The 14748-nt window shown below is 42.2% G+C and overlaps 1 protein-coding gene across 2 annotated transcripts in view; it reads left to right on the top strand.

Moving 5' to 3' along the window:
- kremen1 (kringle containing transmembrane protein 1) overlaps window positions 1-14748 on the top strand; it is a 63253-nt gene that overhangs the window by 27894 nt on the left and 20611 nt on the right. For both annotated transcript variants that reach the window (XM_058375007.1, XM_058375006.1), the window contains exons 2-3: window positions 1499-1661; window positions 11633-11724. In XM_058375007.1, coding sequence (XP_058230990.1) covers window positions 1499-1661; window positions 11633-11724 — 255 coding nt within the window. The remainder of the gene's footprint in view (window positions 1-1498; window positions 1662-11632; window positions 11725-14748) is intronic.

Genomic DNA, 14748 nt, shown 5'->3' with positions numbered 1-14748 from the left:
CATGTATTTTAAATGTCAATCTTCAATGTAAAAAAAAAATAGTAATGTATTTTAGGTGCCAGGATTTAATATAAAAAAAATCTATATAAAGTATATTTAAAGTGTCAATCTTTAATGAAAAAAAAAATCTAGTAGGAGTGCCGATCTACTTAAAATGGAAAAAATAATTTCAGATATAATTATGTTTGTGAGTCTTGATGATCAGGTAGGACCTCACGAACAAAGGCGTGGCATTAATACCGATGTCTGAATTAATCATCCTGTTACATCATGACGCTGTAATTAATTCAGACAGCAGTATTATCTCCACGCCTTTGTTTGTGAGCTCCTTACCTGATCTCTGAGACTCATAAACAGGAAAAGGGAAATATGGGACGGTTTAACCAAGACGCTAGCACACGCACGGCATCCCTCCCCCACCATCCCCTCCCCCGCTCCCTCAGTGATGCCTCACGGCACAGCATCGGACTAGCATGCTAAAACAAGCTAAATAACAACAATAATGACTGGTTTTGTGTCAGAAATCTGGTTACAAAAAAAGACCTGGTTACATTACCTCAGCCAATCCCCCTGAGGCGATTCACATCATTAAAGCTGATTTGTACAAATGAGCTTAACTGTTCATAATGATGGTGTTAATGTTAACACACTGAGAAAGTAGGTCATGCTAGGTGCAGCTTCTTCACAGGACAGGAATGGATGTCTAACAATATATACATGTGTGGAACCTCGGTATACTAACGTCCTCCTTTACGAATTTTCACCTTAAGAATTGAAATTTTGCAAGAAATTAGCATCTGCATACGAAACATTTTCAGCATACGAACGAACCGAACCCTGGCTAAGTCACACGTATGTCCGGGAGCCGTTCAAAACTTGTTAGCGTCAGTGGAACGCCGAGTGAAGCAAACCAAAGTTTACAAATTTTTTTTCAGTCAGTGAAAGCTGTTTGGAGTCAACCCACGATTCCATCGTCACCTTCAGCATGCGTTCAAAAGCTAGATGTTTTTTGTTGACAGATTGGTGGCGTGGGCGGTCTGTTCTATTTTTAGCCCAAGCTTGGTGGCACGACTTCCTGTGAGGAGCCTTGACATGGAATGCTTGGCTTGGGTCAGTTCTTTGTAAGCAGCCGTACAGTTTACATACGCTTCGTATTGGGAATATTGCTATAAATTCTTTCAGATAAACGTCAAGAGCGTCAGTTTCTGTTCACGTCAAACACGTGAAAGGCACGTTTGATATTTGAAGGCATTCTCCGATCTTTTGTTGACCAGTTCGGGGACGTTTGTGCCCAGTGTAGCATCAGATTCCTGCTTGTGACTGATGCTTTTCTGCTCACCACAATTGTATAGAATGGTTCATTTTCTTTTCTTTCTTTCTTTCTTTCTTTCTTTCTTTCTTTCTTTCTTTCTTTCTTTCTTTCTTTCTTTCTTTCTTTCTTTCTCTTAAGTATTTTGTACTTATTGTGTGTATATAATATTGTGTCTGTGTGTTGTAGAATGCTACACGGTGAACGGTGAGGATTATCGAGGGCAGCAAAACCAGACGAGTGTTCACGGAGGAAAGCCGTGTCTTTTCTGGAATGAAACTTTCCAGCATCCGTACAACACGCTGAAGTATCCCAACGGAGAGGGAGGACTGGGAGCTCACAACTTCTGCAGGTCTGCATTCACATCTACATCTACATCTATCTATCTATCTATCTATCTATCTATCTATCTATCTATCTATCTATCTATCTATCTATCTATCTATCTATCTGTCTATCTGTCTGTCTGTCTGTCTGTCTGTCTGTCTGTCTGTCTCTGTCGTTCTTTCTTTCTTTCTTTCTTTCTTTCTTTCTTTCTTTCTTTCTTTCTTTCTTTCTTTCTTTCTTTCTTTCTTTCTTTCTTTTAAGCTCTCTCCCTATATCTGTTCTGTTCTATATCATTTTATTCATCTCTCTCCTCTGTCTTCCATTCTGTTTCCATTCTCTCTGTCTCTAGATCTTATTCGTTCTTTCTCTCTCTCTCTCTCTCTCTCTCTCTCTCTCTCTTTTCTTTCACTTTCTTGTCTTTTGTGTCTTATTTGTTTTTCTTTCTTTTCTCTCTTCCACTTTATCACTCACTCGTTCTGTCAATTTGTTTATTGCTTCTTGTATCTAGTTCTTCCAAAATCTTCTTGTTTTTCATGCTCTTGTTGTCGTTTTTCTTGTCATCCGTTACTCTTCTCTCTCTCACACTTCATCTATCGCTCTTTTCCATTACAAGTCATCATATATTTATTTCTCTCTCACTCTATCTGTCTTTCACTCCATAGCTTTTCTGTTTTTCATTTTTATTGCTCTCAACATCTGCATCTGTCTCTCTCTCTCTCTCTCTCTCTGAATGCTGTAGAGAAAGTGTGTGTGTTTTACTGTCTGCGTGTTTGAGTGAGCAAATGTGTGTGTGTGTGTGTCCAGCAGACTGTATGATGTGTGAAGGGAGAAGGGTCGCAGCGTCCAGCACTGAGATTAGAGGGAAAAAAACACACTCACAAAAAACCTCACAGAAAGTCACAACACTGTTGACTCTCCTCTCTCCGCCTGTACTCTGTGTGTGTGTGTGTGTGTGTGTGTCCTCTGACTCGGTGTCAAAACAAACTGTAGGACCTCTGGCTCCATGCGATCGCGCCAGAACCAAGTGCAAAAGTGCAGCACTCTCACTTTTTTTTCACTCTGGGATTCTCTCTGGATGGTTCAGTCTCACCAAGGTGACACACACACACACACGCACACACACACACACACACACACACACACACACACACACACAGACAGTAAGACACACACACAGTGCTCATTGTACATGAGAAAGAATGCAGGTTAAAGTCTGAGGATCTTCAGGTCAGTGCAGATCAGACACAGGAGATGAACAGGATACACCTTTATCTGTCTGTCTGTCTATCTATCTATCTATCTATCTATCTATCTATCTATCTATCTATCTATCTATCTATAAAATCACAAACTGTTCCAGCTTCACCTCTGACCCTGACACTGTAGACTCCTTCCATCGATATTAAATAAACATTCTGACCAATCAGGAGCCAGGATTCCTGCTGTGTGTGTAATGTGAGAGGATGGACGTCTCCTACAGGAAGCTGATTAATACACAGGAAGATCGTCTGATTTATTTCGGAATAATTCATGATTTGAATCGTTGTGTTTATTTGTAACTCAGATGAGTGCAGAGTTGTTGTTTTGATCCTCATGCTGAAGCACATGGAAATCTGGAAGATGGAAATAACGTGTGCAGGAGCGCGAGCACGTCTCTCTGACTGCACGTCTCTCTGACTGCACGTCTCTCTGACTGCATGTCTCTCTCCACCTCTCTGTTTTTATGGAGGGTTTTTTGAGCCGCACTCATCCGACTGAACGATTCCCATTTGTTTCTATTCAAATATCCGAATATGCAGGAAGTGAGTACAGAGGAACATCCAGTGCAGAGCTACAGAGCAGAAATCAATCAATCAATCAATAAAGGAAAAGAAAGAAAGAAAGAAAGAAAGAAAGAAAGAAAGAAAGAAAGAAAGAAAGAAAGAACATGAAAAGAAAGAAAGTAAAAGAGAGAGAGAGAGAGAGAGAGAGAGAGAAAGAAAGAAAGAAAGAAAGAAAGAAAGAAAGAAAGAAAGAAAGAAAGAAAGAAAGAAAAAGAAAGAAAGGATGGAAGGAAGGAAGAGAGAAAGAAAGAAAGAAAGAATGAAAGAAAGGATGGAAGGAAGGAAGGAAGGAAGGAAGGAAGGAAGGAAGGAAGGAAGAGAGAAAGAGAGAAAGAAAGAAAGAAAGAAAGAAAGAACACAGAAAGAAAGAAAGAAAGAAAGAAAAAGAAAACAAAAGCACAAGCAAACACAAAAAGAACAGAAAGAAAGACAGAAAGAAAGAAAATGAAATATTTTGAATGAAATATTTCATTTTCTTTCTTTCTTTCTTTCTTTCTTTCTTTCTTTCTTTCTATTTGTATGTTTTATCCGTTTTTAGTTACATTAAATGCAGTGGAAACTGGAAACAAGATTTTTCTATAAGATCTCTTGAAGATAATTAGACATAAAGATCCTTCAGTTCCACCGGAGTTCGTAAAATAAAATCATTACAGTGTAAACACACTTTATGAACAATTTTGATGTTTCAGGGTTTTTTCCTTCTTCTTTCTTCATGAATCCCGCAGGTGCTGGAGTTTTAAAGCTTTATCATAAACTTTATGATTCTGCAGAGTCTGAGAGCGGCTGTTAAAGAGAAAACCTACTGAACATGTTCCAGAGAGAGAGAGAGAGAGAGAGAGAGAGAGAGAGAAGTGAGGGAGAGAGAAAGAGAGACACGAGGGAGAAGTGAGGGAAAGAGAGAGAGAGCAAGAGAGAGAAGTGGGGGAGATAGAGATATGAGGGAGAAGTGAGGGAAAGAGAGAGAGAGTAAGAGAGAGAAGTGGGGGAGATAGAGATATGAGGGAGAAGTGAGGGAAAGAGAGAGAGAGTAAGAGAGAGAAGTGGGGGAGATAGAGATATGAGGGAGAAGTGAGGGAAAGAGAGAGAGAGCAAGAGAGAAGTGGGGGAGATAGAGATATGAGGGAGAGAGAGAGCAAGAGAGAGAAGTGAGGGAGAGAGAGAAGTGAGGGAGAGAAAGAGAAGTAAGTGAAAGAGAGAGAAAAGTGAGGGGGAGAGAGAGAGAATTAAGTAAAGGAGAGAGAAGTGAGGGAGAGAGAAAAGTGAGGGAGAGACATAAGTGAGAGAGAGAGAGAAGTGTGTGAAACATCTGCCTTTACATGCACATGAATGTAATATGGAGTTGTCCCGCCCTTTACAGCTATAATAGCTTCAACTCTTCTGGTCAGGCTTTCCACAAGGTTTAGGAGTGTGTTTATGGGAATTGTTGACCATTCCTGTAGAAGCACAGGAAGGAGGTCAGGCACTGATGTTGGACAAGAAGACCTGACTCGCAGTCTCCGAGTCAGAGTCAGAATTCATCACAAAGGTGTTCTATCAGGTTGAGGTCAGGATTCTGTGAAGTTCCTCCACACCAAACTCACTCTTCCATGTCTTTATGGACCTTGCTTTGGTCACTGGTGTGCAGTCATGTTGGAACAGGAAGGGGTCATCCCCAAACTGTTCCCACAAAGAGCATGAAATTGTCCAAAATCTCTTGGTATGAAGCTGAAACATTAAGAGTTCCTTTCACTGGACCTAAGGGGCCGAGACCAACCCCTGAAAAACAATCACTGATTTGGAGGGGTGTCCCAAAACTTTTGGCAATATAGTGTACTTCATAAGAATGAAATAATATTTTAAGTCACATTAATCCCCCAAGGAACATAAATACCAACCAAAGATCAGATTAAAACCCGGAACTTTGGCACATGCACAGTAAAAAGCACCGACAGCCAATCAGAACCGAGAATCGTGCGTCTCCACGGTTGCGGATATGTAAATCCAGAGATGGTGCGTAATTTATTTATTATGGTTTGGAGTTTTGCCCTGAGCAAAGACGCAGGTCCTGCCACGTGAAATATGTCCAAGTGTGATACATGACAAGCGTCCCTAATCCCGACCAATCAGATTTGAGAGTTGATCTGCGGTGTGTGTGTTGTGTAATAAACGTGAAGCAATTAGAAACTGATGACGTGTTGGGAATAAGGTGATGACTGTCACATGATGGGTTGCTGACTTTCTCTAAACAGTTTGTGTGCTTTCCAAATAACCTTTATTTACACACACACACACACATACTTTATTTACTCTTTCCCATCCACACCAGCTTACTTGCCTCTCTCAGCTAAACCGATACCTTGAGTGATAACCCTCTCTCGTCTTTTATCCCCATCATGGTGTGTGTATATCTATAGCTCTGTCGTGTCCCGGAGGCTGGCGTCGTCGTTCACCTTTACACCGTTACACAACTCTCCATTAATACACGTTTGAAGTGGAGGGCAGATCCCTGTCCCCTTTAACCCTTCCAGCATTTTTGCTGCTCTTCCAGTCGCACATGAAAGGATATGAAACTCTTCACTCGCTGGAGGCTTGAACTCAACGCACACACACACACACACTCACACACACACACACGCTAACTGACGGCCGAGCTTTAGTGATCAAAGCCTGTCGAGGTCTGGAGTAGGGGAACGGGGCCTCTGTGTTGTCGATAGTGTGTATTGTTTTTGCCCTCAGGCCGGTGATTAGAGGGGAAGAGCAGGAAGATGATCACCATCTGACCCTCAATGCACTGACATGGAGTCATTAAAGAGGCCTGCTGGTGTGTGTGTGTTAGGAGGGTGTGTGTGACCATACAATGGTACAGCGTGATAAGAAAAAGCTAAATTAGTCTTATAATTAAGGATATCCTTGACGACTGTCACGAAAACACTGTTTTTAGATCAAAATGACCGCTAATGCGCTAGGAAAGTGGGCCATAACCGATTTGAGCCGATTTAACGACTCGAGCTGCTCAATTTACTGCATAAAACTTCATAAAAACATCGTCCTTATCGTCAAAAAGTTGAAGATAATACATGAATAAAGGAGAAACATTTATACGCTGTAAGGGAAAGGAGTCTCCATTGTCAGCACTGAAGGTTGCGGTTTCTGTATAAAGAGCGGTTAAATTCGCATCGCATTAAATTGTGAACAATTTAAAATGGTAACAAGATACAAAAAGAAATTAAAACACACACACACACACACACACACACAACAAGTCGATTGCATGATGTAACGAAAGCCGTCATGTTGGTTTGGCTGATATTTATGGCGGGAGTTTATGCTGCCGTTCCTCTTCTCTGTGTGTGTGTGTGTGTTTTAGTGTATGGCTATGTTCTATGAGTGTTCCTCTGACATGCCCCGGGGTCCGATGTGCTGGAACAGGTGTGCATGTGGGAATACATCATTCAAAACAGCATGCAAAGCAGCCATTGTGCTTCACGAGTCAAATGAGACGGCGTATTCAAAAACTAATAAAATAAATAAATAAATAAAATAATTCACAGCTACGGCTTTTACAAAAGTCGTAAAAAGACAAAAAAAACAAGTACTACAAAACACAAGAGGAAAAAATATTGTGAATGAAAAGTCAGGCTCTGAGCGGAGGTTCGATTTCCTCCCAGAACAAAAGAAAAAGAAAAAGAAAGGAGGGAGTGAGGAGATAAAGAGCCGCGACTCTCTGAATGCTCCTTTCTCTTAGCGAGGACGAGAATCCGGGAAGCTTTTTTTCTTTTTCTTTTTCTTTTTTTTTGATTGAGGAAGAAAAGAGATGGAGACGCTCTTCAGGATTCCCCTCACAATCTCACAATGGCTGAAACTAGATCAGCGTGGCCTCGGGCTCGAGGATCTCCCATTGTGCCGACTCAAAGGCGAGGAGAACTCGTAATTATGCCTTTATCCTGCGAGCGCTAGGCTCCGGTTCTCTAATGAGCCGTTTTTAAACAGTTTTACTCTCACACAGAACATTCTCACACAGAACACTCTCACACAACACTCACAGACACTCTCACACAACACTCTCACACAGAACACTCTCACACAACACTCTCACAGACACTCTCACACAGAACACTCTCACACAACACTCTCACACAGAACACTCTCACACAACACTCTCACAGACACTCTCACACAGAACACTCTCACACAGAACACTCTCACACAACACTCACACAGAACACTCTCACACAGAACACTCTCACACAACACTCACAGACACTCTCACACAACACTCTCACACAGAACACTCTCACACAACACTCTCACAGACACTCTCACACAGAACACTCTCACACAGAACACTCTCACACAACACTCTCACACAGAACACTCTCACACAACACTCTCACAGACACTCTCACACAGAACACTCTCACACAGAACACTCTCACACAACACTCACACAGAACACTCTCACACAGAACACTCTCACACAACACTCTAACACAGAACACTCACACAACACTCTCACAGACACTCTCACACAGAACACTCACACAGAACACTCTCACACAACACTCTCACACAGAACACTCTCACACAGAACACTCACACAGAACACTCTCACACAGAACACTCTCACACAGAACACTCTCACACAACACTCTCACACAGAACACTCTCACACAACACTCTCACAGACACTCTCACACAGAACACTCTCACACAGAACACTCTCACACAACACTCACACAGAACACTCTCACACAGAACACTCTAACACAGAACACTCACACAACACTCTCACAGACACTCTCACACAGAACACTCACACAGAACACTCTCACACAACACTCTCACACAGAACACTCTCACACAGAACACTCTCACACAACACTCTCACACAGAACACTCTCACACAACACTCTCACACAGAACACTCTCACACAACACTCTCACAGACACTCTCACACAACACTCTCACACAGAACACTCTCACACAGAACACTCACACAGAACACTCTCACAGACACTCTCACACAACACTCTCACACAACACTCACACAGAACACTCTCACACAGAACACTCTCACACAGAACACTCTCACACAACACTCACAGACACTCTCACACAGAACACTCTCACACAGAACACTCTCACACAGAACACTCTCACAGAACACTCTCACAGACACTCTCACACAGAACACTCTCACACAACACTCTCACACAGAACACTCTCACACAACACTCTCACAGACACTCTCACACAGAACACTCTCACACAACACTCTCACACAGAACACTCACAGAACACTCTCACAGACACTCTCACACAGAACACTCTCACACAGAACACTCTCACAGACACTCTCACACAACACTCTCACACACCAACACTCACACAACACTCTCACACAGAACACTCTCACACAACACTCTCACATAACACTCACACACCAACACTCTCACACAGAACACTCTCACACAGAACACTCACACAGACACTCTCACACAGAACACTCTCACACAGAACACTCTCACATACACTCTCACACAGAACACTCTCACACAGAACACTCTCACACAACACTCACACACCAACACTCACACAACACTCTCACACAGAACACTCTCACACAAAACTCTCACATAACACTCTCACACAACACTCTCACATGGAACACTCTCACACAGAACACTCTCACAGAACACTCTCACAGAACACTCTCACACAGAACACTCACACAGAACACTCTCACAGAAACTCTCACACACAACACTCTCACACAACACTCTCACACACCAACACTCTCACACAACACTCTCACACAACACTCTCACATAACACTCTCACACAACACTCTCACACACAACACTCTCACACAGAACACTCACACAGAACACTCACACAGAACACTCTCACAGACACTCTCACACAGAACACTCACACAGAACACTCTCACACAGGACACTCTCACACAGAACACTCTCACATAACACTCTCACACACCAACACTCACACAACACTCTCACACAGAACACTCACACAGAACACTCTCACAGACACACTCACACAACACTCTCACACAGAACACTCTCACAGACACTCTCACAGACACTCACACAGAACACTCTCACACAGAACACTCACACAGAACACTCTCACAGAAACTCTCACACAGAACACTCTCACACAACACTCTCACACACCAACACTCTCACACAACACTCTCACACAGATCACTCTCACACACCAACACTCTCACACAGCACTCTCACACAACACTCACACAACACTCTCACACAACACTCACACAGATCACTCTCACACACCAACACTCTCACACAACACTCTCACAAAACACTCACACACCAACACTCTCACACAACACTCTCACAAAACACTCTCACACAGCACTCTCACACAACACTCTCACACAGATCACTCTGACACAACACTCTCACACAACACTCTCACACACCAACACTCTCACACACCAACACTCTCACATAACACTCTCACACAGATCACTCTCACACACCAACACTCTCACACAACACTCTCACACAACACTCTCACATAACACTCTCACACAGATCACTCTCACACAACACTCTCATATAACACTCTCACACAGATCACTCTGACACAACACTCTCACACACCAACACTCTCACATAACACTCTCACACAGATCACTCTGACACAACACTCTCACATAACACTCTCAAACAGATCACTCTCAGACTACTCTCACAGATAACTCTTACATTCCATTTTCGTGCAACATTCTACACTCACTCAACACTCTCACACAACATTCTCACAGATAACTCTCACACACCACTTTCACTCAACACTCTCTATACCCACACAACACTCTTACACTCCACTCTCACACACTGCTCTCACACACCACTCTCACACACCACTCTCACACACCACTCTCACACACTACTCTCACACACCACTCTCACACACCACTCTCACACACTACTCTCACACAACACTCTCACACACCACTCTCACACACTACTCTCACACACCACTCTCACACACTACTCTCACACACCACTCTCACACACCACTCTCACACACCACTCTCACACACCACTCTCACACAACACTCTTGCACAAGTCTCATACACCGCTCTCACAAATAACTCCTACACAACACTTTCACACACCACTCTCATAGACCACTCTCACACTGTGAGCAACCTTGACAAACACCTTTCATTAACATCACAGTGTCTATCTATCTATCTATCTATCTATCTATCTATCTATCTATCTATCTATCTATCTATCTATCTATCTATCTATCTATCTATCTATCTATCTATCTATTCGATACAATTCTGTTTGTTTTGCATAGCTCTTGTCATGTCCTTTGTCACAAAGCAGCTTATACAATTATAAATATGTAAATTAAGCTGTCTGAGGTTTTTTTTTCTGATTTGTTTTCAGTCTCAGTCTGTTTGTTGCCTATCTATCTCTCTATCTATCTCTCTATCTATCTCTCTGTCTGTCTCTGTCTGTCTCTGTTAGTTTACTTCTGTCAGCCTTTCTGTCTCTTTCTCTCTGTCATCTTTTAATTATCCATTAATATTTGTCTGTCTTCTTTCCTTCCTGTCTGTCTACTTTCCTTCCTTCCTGTCTGTCTGCTTTCCTTCCTGTCTGTCTGCTTTCGTTCCTGTCTGTCTGTCTGCTTTCGTTCCTGTCTGTCTGATTTCCTTCCTGTCTGTTTGTCTGTCTGTCTGCTTTCCTTTCTGTCTGTCTGTCTGTCTGCTTTCCTGTCTGTCTGCCTTTCTGTCTGTCTGCCTGTCTGTCTGTTTGACTGTCTGCTTCTATCATGTTTAGTTTTATGTAGTTGTTTTATTTTATTACTTCATATTAGTTGCCTGTCTGTCTGTCTGTCTGTCGGCTTCCGTCTTCTGTCTGTCTATGATTTATTAGTCCCAGTGTTCATTACATGGTTGCTTTGTAGCTTTAGTGCCTTAAAGGGAAATTTCAGTTCTGCTCAATTAATGGTTTTTGGAGTTTGAGAGTGTGTGGGGGGTGAGGGTGTGTGTGGTGTGGGGTGGGGGGTCCGGTGGGAGTTGGTCTGAGTAATTGGTGCCAAATGAAGAGGCTTTCAGTTCTGAGATGAAGTCATTGATCTGCTTCTCTCTCTCTCTCTCTCTCTCTCTCTCTCTCTTTCAGAAACCCAGATGGAGATGTTCAGCCATGGTGCTACATTGCAGACCAAGAAGACGGGACATACTGGAAGTTCTGCGAGATTCCGAGTTGTCAGAGTGAGTGTGAGGGCAGAGGGAGGGGATGAGTGAGCTGATGGAGTGATTATGAGCAGAAAAATGTCTATAATTGCCCCATCAATCACAAATAAGTTACGACATGTCAGCGCACTGACTTGATGCACTCTGCTCCCCACCCAAGGATTGTGTGTGTGTGGTGTGTGTGTGTGTGTGTGTGTGTGTCAGTCACATCTACACAAAAGTATGTTCAAGCATTAGTGGGTATGTGAGTTTAAACATTTACCCATCAATCAACGAGACCGTATTGCAGCGATGGTTGACAACCAGGTGTGTGTGTGTGTGTGTGTGTTTGTGTGTGTTTGTGTGTGTGTACATAGTGTATGTGTATATTTGGGTGATATATTGAGTTGGGATGGGAATCTTTCAGTCCCAGTGAAGAAGGTGTGGCCTCACTACTTGTTAGTCCCAGTGTAGGAGCTGTGGCATCTATACTTATCCTTTAGTGAAGGAGGTGTAGCATCATTATTTGTCCTTCACTGAAGGAGGAGTGGCCTCACTACTTGTCCTTCACTGAATGGAGTTGGGGCCTCACTAATTGTTAGTCCCAGTGTAGGAGGTGTGGCTTCTGTACTTGTCCTTCACTGAAGGAGGTGTGGTCTCTCTACCTTTCCTTCATTGAAGGAGGTGTGGCCTCTCTACATTTCAGTCCTAGTGTAGGAGCTGTGACCTCAGTACTTGTCCTTCGTTGAATTAGGTGTGGCCTCACTATTTGTCCTTCACTGAAAGGGGGTGTGGTCTCACTACTTGTTAGTGCTGGTGTAGGAGGTGTGGCCTCTCCACTTGTCCTTCAGTGAAGGAGGTGTGGCCTCTCTACTTGTCCTTCACTGAAAGGAGGTGTGGCCTCACTACTTGTTAATCCCAGTGTAGGAGGTGTAGCCTCACTTCTTGTCCTTCACTAAAGGGGGTGTGGCCTCACTACTTATTAGTGCCGGTGTAGGAGGTGTTGCCTCTCTACTTGTCCTTCACTGAAGGAGGTGTGGCCTCTCTACATTTCAGTCCTAGTGTAGGAGCTGTGACCTCAGTACTTGTCCTTCAGTGAAGGAGGTGTGGCCTCTCTACTTGTCCTTCACTGAAAGGAGGTGTGGCCTCACTACTTGTTAATCCCAGTGTAGGAGGTGTAGCCTCACTACTTGTCCTTCACTGAAAGGAGGTGTGGCCTCACTACTCGTCCTTCACTGAAGGAGGTGTGGCCTCTGTACTTGTCCTCCAGTGAAGGAGGCGTGGCCTCACTACTCGTCCTTCACTAAAGGAGGTGTTTGACAGACACACAGCTGTGTAAATGTTCATATTAAAATGATGCTGATGCAGAAATGACAGTAAAAGTGGCACCTGCTGAAAGGTAAAAGCAGAACGAAACGCTGAGTTCGGTGGCTCAGTCTCTCAGTTCAGCTCTGATGAAGACTATAAAGCACAGCTGCAGGGCTGTTTTTAATTTTTTAGTTTTCTGTGCTTATTATACAGCTTTTTATGAGCAGCAAGTGGGTGTGAGGTTCAGTATTAATGTGACGGCTCGGTGCTCTGCATCACATCATCCATTACAAAACCAAACACGCTCCCTTTTATGATTTTACATCACATTCCGAAAATACCGCTCACCTCACCGGAGTAGTGCGGCTCTATTGCTCCATCGTCCAGCTCGGCTTTAATGTTGTTTTCACACCTTTGTAATATTTTCACTTTTTTTCTGTGTGTCCAGCTGTGGTATTGTTCGAGTGAGAGAGTGTGTGGGTGTTGAGTTTGTTCCAGTCTTCAGTGGCTTAACTCCAAAACACACACACACACACACATACGTTTTCACTATACACTATGACATCTTGGTAGCAAAATTGAATGATTTTTTATTTAACAATAAAAAAAAGTATAGTAATAAAAATAATCACAAAAATTAAACAATAAGTAATGGAATTGTAACTTGATCAGCTTCTGGTATACCAATATTAAATAATAATAACAATAATAATAATAATAATAATAATAATAATAATAATAATAATAATAATAATAATTATTATTATTATTATTGTTATTATTATTATTATTATATTTTAAAATGTATTTTGTTTTATTTTAAAATGAAAGTTTCCTGTAGTTTTCTTCCATAGTGATGGATAAAATTTAAAATGATTTTAAATAAAAATATCTTGACAAAAATTTATCAGATTACGATCAAACAAATTTCCAGAAACTAAGTAGAAATTATTGGATTTATTGACAGATCTTAATAAATAAGCTTAATAATCTTATGTTTGTTTTATAAATATTAGATGCAGTTTTCTTTAAGATTTTTTTTGGCACTTTTTTTTACCATAAAGGTTTTACCATTTTATAATTTTATAATTTAATCTTTTATAATTAATTCATTCATTTGCCAGAAATTATTAATTGAATCACCTTTCTTAGCACATCTTCTCTTTATCTCTACACCAATTGTAGAACTCAAGGACAATAAGAAGCAAAATTTCGAACGACGTTTTGGAATTTTCTAAGTCTGTATAGTGTAAACATGGCGTTTTTTCTCATGCACAGGTTAATAAACTCGGCGTAAAGCAGGTGAACGGCCGACCCGGGTGGGTTTTCCGCCACACACTGCACATTTAGGCCGCTCATTGTCTCCCTGCAGTCACCCGTGTTGCTATAGGCATGACTGAGTTTCGTCTGGTTTCCGTTAATGCGTGTGTTTGTCCCAGTTTTGACTCCCCACCCCCTGCCCTCGGGCATCGCCCATATCAAATCCACACACTCCCTGTTTTAGACTAGAACTATTATGGGATGGATCTCAGACGGCTCCCTATAACACAAGTGACAAAAACAAACTAATTTGTCGGACCTGTCTGCTCCAGGCCAGTGTAATTCTATTAAATAAAACCCAGCAACAACCACAAAAAAAAACACAGGACAGCAGTGGAGAGCGTGAGCCGCATCATGTGTCCCTGCATCCTGACCTGCAGCTGTTTTTGTTTCTGACAGAGCCGATGAGTTTCCACAAAAATGTTTTGGTGCATC

This window comes from Hemibagrus wyckioides, linkage group LG22 (assembly GCF_019097595.1).
Source record: "Hemibagrus wyckioides isolate EC202008001 linkage group LG22, SWU_Hwy_1.0, whole genome shotgun sequence".
NCBI lineage: Eukaryota > Metazoa > Chordata > Actinopteri > Siluriformes > Bagridae > Hemibagrus > Hemibagrus wyckioides.
Note: the sequence above shows the minus strand (reverse complement) of the source record. Positions and strands in the feature narration are given on the sequence as shown.